Source organism: Magallana gigas, chromosome 3 (assembly GCF_963853765.1).
Source record: "Magallana gigas chromosome 3, xbMagGiga1.1, whole genome shotgun sequence".
In the NCBI taxonomy this organism is placed as follows: domain Eukaryota; kingdom Metazoa; phylum Mollusca; class Bivalvia; order Ostreida; family Ostreidae; genus Magallana; species Magallana gigas.
The window spans coordinates 14,925,291-14,931,257 of record NC_088855.1 but is presented as its reverse complement, the minus strand read 5'-3'; the positions used below and the strand labels follow the sequence as shown (position 1 = coordinate 14,931,257).

Sequence of the window (5,967 nt, the reverse complement as noted above, 5' to 3'; positions counted from 1 at the left end):
AGGGTTGAGCATTGAATGATTATTTTTGAATATCCTCTGTCATATAACACACCAATGTTGTGCAGACTAATTGTATACCGCGCGTTAGCGTAAACCTTGGTGTGTTTAACAACCGACGACATCCAAAAATAAGCATTCAGTGCTTCACTGTAATTTTGTTTCATGGTGCCAAAACTTGGCCCCAAAAATTGAACAAAATATTTTTAAAGTATATAATTTCTGAAACCCTGGTAATTTTTTTTTTAAATCAAACTTATTAAATTTTCTTATTAAAATACCAAAAACAATATAAAATACATTCAGTCCTTGAAATCGCTCCCATAAAAACTTTTCTAGATCTGCGCTTGGAAATAGGGGTTTTTTAGGGGTGGGGGGATTTTATCATTATACATGTGCTAGTATATCAAGAGAACGATAACTTCCTCGTTTCACAAGGGCATGCTTTTAACAAAATAATACTTCTTGAAAACCTTTCATGATGTTGTCAAAAGGGATGCATGTCCTGGTTTTAAATGATAAATATCCTTGTATGTGTTTCATGTTAAAAATAACCACGCTTTAACATCACAATATTTATGTGATTTTCAAGGAAATGCATTAAATGGAGCTAGGATACATATTGTCCCTGTTTTGTTATGAAAATCCGGTTAAGGTAAGCTCTTCAATTAGTACTATATAATAGTTAATTCAAAAAAATATATGCATTTATATTTATCTTGAGAAATTACCGTTTAAACAATATTATGAATTAAATGTTCTTATTTCATAATGAAATACCTAATCTTTACTGATAAAACTGACGGAATGAAATTTAGTCCTTTTTAGTCTATTAATACGGTTTATATTTCATATTATATATTGATATATTATGCATATTAATAAATAAGGTTTTTGTTTTCATTGTATAGTTTATTTACACTGATGTTAGATACGATGAAAGGGTGTTTGATACACTGTGTGGTACTACAGTTCATTCCTGATACAATGGGTAATCTGTAACAGTATAGCATGATTGTGACTATTAATCGCAAGATGGAGAGATCTGTTTTGTTTGCTCCTTGTATTATGATAAACAAAATCATATGCAAATTATCTAAAGTTTTTTCTACCATCTTACAGATCATGCTGTCCTTATTTTAAACTAAAAAAAATTCTGAAGTAATATCATGTGCGTATTAATTGAATTTATATTAAAATGACCGATTTGTGTTTGAATTCAGGTGTACTGTTAAACTCTCCATGTACAAAAACGTCTGATTGGAGTAACTACCACATCCTCCGTTGTCCCACCAATCACACGATTTATATCACAAAGCAAGTGATTGAGGATGGATTTACCAAACTGGCCTTCCCATCTATTGGGTGTAGCGTCCGTGATGCTGTTTACTGTGGTGTCGAACTACCAACTAACAACATCAGTCTTAAAAACTACCACATTATGGACTCAGTCGTGAATACGTGCAATGGACGAAATGAGTGTAATCTGACCAGACAGTATTTTCTGGAGGCTGAAGCGGCTCTAAAAAAGTTTTGTAATGCTTCACTACGACCCGAGTTACAGAAAGCAACTTTTCGACACAGCATTGACTATGAATGCATTCAAGGTATGTAAACATGTTGAGTTTTAATAAACGGCACATTTGTATCCCAAGAGTTGGTTCTTACGATGTATTCATCTTGTGTATTTTACATATTTGTAGATTCTCAAATCATAGACATGTGTTTGATAAAAAATGAGAGCAGACATTATCATCAACCCGTGTATATAAAGACGTCGGGCGCAAACTGTACTTGTAGTCTTATTGGATCTGTATCACGTATTAAGATATTACAGACGATGTCTTTCAAAATACGGATTCAATCCAATGTCAGCAACCTTTTGGGTATAAAAAGATTTCTGAATATAGGAACTATATCTAAATCATTTTGAAGAGTTGGTTGTAGTTTAGAAGTATCTGAACGTTTCCAAAGCATTAACACTCTTGTGTTAGTGTATATTGCGTTGATATCCCTGTTTAAGCAGACAATCTGATAAAAATTCTTAAGTTAATATTAGTTCAAATTATTAATCTGCATAAAGGACCTCTAATAAGACAATTTCTAGTGATATTGATCAAGTGCAATGTGATTAGGGAGTAATTAAAACTTTGACCTCTTTTTTAAGACCATCAAAACCCTGACGTTGGTTTGTACGGTATTGATATTCCTGTCCAAGCTGACAATTTATTAATAAGAATACAAGAGGGACCAAACAACGGCTTCGTTCTGATGAACGTTCTCAGTAAAGGTAGATTTGTTGTTCGACTTTTACATAGAAACAAAGTTTACATATAAACAAAGTTCACACAAAGTTCACACCTTATGACATGTGCATTGTGTACATTACAAACAGTTTGAATTACAAAGAGATACTTGTAAACTATTAATTTAGTATCATACATTGTATTTTCTTTTAGGGCATATCTCAATTCAATGTCATATAAGGGATGAGACTGAGCAAAACAAAGAATATATTACTACCGAATTACAAAAGGTCAATTCAAGAGTCAATGGTCAACCTGTAGAAGACACAACACTGTTCCTTACAACAATGAATACACCATTTAATTTCAGCGAAGTTGCAACCAGACAATTTTTCATGAGCAGTTTTAACAATGCTCCAAAAAGAGAACTCAGTGACCTAGACGGGATACTTAACAACGGTGTGTTTCACTAAATAATTAATATAATTTATTAATAATTATTCATAATGGTATAAAATAATAAAATTTAGTTAAAATCTGAATTTTAGTGTTCTGCAATATACAATAATTAGTCGTTTTTACAAATAAAATTAATTCCTTATTGTTTTCCTTAATATATATATTGTGTTTTATAGTACGTAATAGATATGAATATTGTTGCATTTTATTTTTATGGTGAGAGAGAGAGAGAGAGAGAGAGAGAGAGAGAGAGAGAGAGAGAGAGAATGAATTAAAGGTGGCCTAGCTCTGTAGGATTTTCTTTTACATAAAATTGTTCAGAGTCTTGTCAATTGTTTATGTTAAATCTAACATTGTTTTTGCATCGTCTTATGTCATACTTTGAATTTATTTATATAGTTACTTGCAAGAATATAACAAAATAACTATATTTATAACTATGACAACTACTAAAAAGTATCATAAGATTGACTTTTTCTCATTTTATACATAACATTTTATATTTTAGCGAAATTCTGGATGCAAAGTTTCATAGTAATTCTAGCTGTCATCGTTTTGCTGGTCACTTTCATGCTTCTTTTTTCTATATTTAAGCAAAGGTAATGTGAATTTTCAAATCCAGTATATATATGATTATATTAATAAATTTGTTTTAACTACTGAAACAGTATGAATCACAATCATAGGACTGTTATTCAGTCGACTGAATAGTGACTGAATGGTTTGGAAAGGTGACTGAATGGCAGAGACATGGCATTGAGTCATATTTCAGTCACATTTCGGCTACATCCTCTCAGTTATATTTCAGTCACAATTCAATTGACTGATTGGCACAGCTTCATCTTGTGAAAATTGCTGTGTAAAATGTACAAGTTGTGATAACTTTAAATAGATGGATTGAATAACGGAAAGACCTATTTCATAGACTAGTTTGTTGTCTAGAAGAAATTTGCTTTTTTTGAGAAGGTTATAATGATGTAAAATAATAACCCCTTTATCTCTGAATGCGTCACGCTAAGGACGTTATCTAATATTTTGATGTAAAACCATTTTCTTTTCTACAGAAAGGACAGAAATTTGCTTTTGACAATTCTACAGAAACTAGATGATAAATGCTCTGACACAGTTAAACAAAACTCTAAAGCAGATTTAAGTCATCCAAGACTGTCAGAAGATGATAAGACTTACCAACAGACTTCCAGTCAGTTCCTCTGTCATCCAAATACGAAACGATTCACTAATTCTGTGTACGAAACAGAGTGTATGGTTTTGGAAAACGCTGGAGATGACGTTCGAGGCAATGTGATGTCACTTGAAAGTAATGGTTCACTGTCTATGCCTGAAGACAGCAACCCAAAAGGAGTTTATGAGCTACAAAAGATTATTTGAATCATGTTGAACAATATTTCATTATTTTAATTGAAAATAGAAAAAACAATTACGGATTTTTGCAACCAAGGTGCTGTCCCTACCTTTGAAATAAACATCTGATATCCACTACAATTAACTAAACTCTGAAGTTTGTGAAATAGTTCTTGCATATCGTTCTTTAATTGCTGACAATGAACTGTACATGTCTTAATTTGCAGAAAAATCTGTTTTCAATTTGATCATTGTGAAATTGCTTATCAATGCCTTTATTTTTTTAGTTTCTCGTTCCATTCAAAATGTATGCAAAATAAGATCCGATCCTCCCCCTTCCCGAAAAGTCCCCATGAATTACTGTGGATTTGAAAATTCTTGTAACTAATTAGCACCTATCACAAATTTATTTTGAAGTTACATTAGAAGATTTTTTTTATATACATGTATTTCTATTTAATAAATGACCCACTTTTATAATTCATCTATGTACTTAATCTTTCATCGGCTCCAACCCCAAAACAACCAACATTATCTCGTTAACTACAAGAATTCTCTTCAATGTGTTTTCGAATTTTGGACCACGGGCGGGTCTTAGTTTTTTTAATCACTTTTCGACAATTCAAATCAACACTTTGCGATATATCGTATAAGTCTTATGTGCTTTCATGGTAATATCACAAATTAAAGCTTGGTAACTCTTGATAGAAGAGAAGAAATTACTCTCAGTCTTCTTACGTTGAACTTCAGACCCCTCCCGGCATCCAAATTTTTAGTCTGAGGTCATAGTTTTCCAAACATGACATCTCAATTTATCTTATAATAATTTAATTTTGATAATATTAGAATATTAAAATATTAGATAATAATAGAACGACAGTTCTCCAAACGGTTTTGACAAAATACATAAATTTCAGTAGTGTTGTTCTTTAGAAGAATACTTTTTAAAGACAGATTCCTTAATTTTTCGATATTGCAATTTGCTTCCTGTCATGTGTTCTTTCTTTTTTTTTTTTTTTTTTGCTTAGCCAAAAAGGACGTTAACAAACTTGAATTTACACTATATCACAATAATAGTTCAACAGACTCTGCACCTTTCCTTGCGCTGTAGTTTTTGTATATGTTTAAGATTCACAGTTTGAACCACTATTATAGATGTTTGCATCATGAACAGGGCATCGTTTTGCATCAGAAGAAGAGTTTAAGATTGTATTTTTATTTTTCTAATTTAAACAGTGTTCCTTTCTTTTGGACCACATTATTGGCTACTAAGGGGCATATTGAAATCAAGTATTATTGCATTGTTGTTTCTCGGGAGGTGTAAAAGTCATTTTTAAACAATCTTATTCATGATATTAACTATCTAATTTAACTTAACTAATGATTCAATTAATACTTGTAATACGAGGATTTTTCATTAACTTGTATGAAAAATCATAGTAGCTCTGTATCTAATAAATAGCGTTTAGTACCGCACAGCATTAAAACATCATATTATTATGTTCAAAAAATTTTCTTGATGTATTATTCATATATTTTTATTTATTTCCATGTGACACAAAATGTAGCGCTTACCCTTTTTCCCTTTTCATAAAAAATTCATACTCATTGTAAATTTTATAAACTACAGAAAACTTTGTTTGGCTGACCTTTATTATATAAAATATTTAGGAAATAGTTTAATTACGTGACTGACATTTTTAGTAAATGTATAGAGATTCTTGTTGGAAGATCATTCTGATAAAAAATGTCTATAAAGTAACACAGTTTTACTAGGGAGATTTAGATTAATTGTCCCACGTGAGAACTTTATTAAGGTCTTTCGTTTCCAATGGAAGATCTTATAGTGATTGTAGTGTTTCTTCTTATTATTTTTCCCTCCTTTTTTTGTCCAAAAGATTTC

The 5,967-nt window shown here is 31.1% G+C and overlaps 1 protein-coding gene across 2 annotated transcripts; it reads left to right on the top strand.

Moving 5' to 3' along the window:
* Positions 1-447: 447 nt before the first annotated feature.
* LOC117692843 (uncharacterized) lies at positions 448-4,783 on the top strand. 2 transcript variants are annotated; one of them, XM_066078627.1, is made up of 8 exons: positions 448-652; positions 909-988; positions 1,221-1,604; positions 1,701-1,883; positions 2,165-2,287; positions 2,457-2,702; positions 3,211-3,301; positions 3,767-4,783. In XM_066078627.1, the coding sequence occupies exons 1-8, from the start codon at positions 636-638 to the stop codon at positions 4,089-4,091; spliced, it is 1,449 nt and encodes a 482-aa protein (XP_065934699.1). In that variant the 5' UTR covers positions 448-635; the 3' UTR covers positions 4,092-4,783. The 2 variants fall into 2 exon arrangements, with proteins under 2 accessions (XP_065934699.1, XP_065934700.1); XM_066078628.1 differs by lacking the exon at positions 2,165-2,287 and having other exon boundaries at positions 449-652.
* Positions 4,784-5,967: the final 1,184 nt, after the last annotated feature.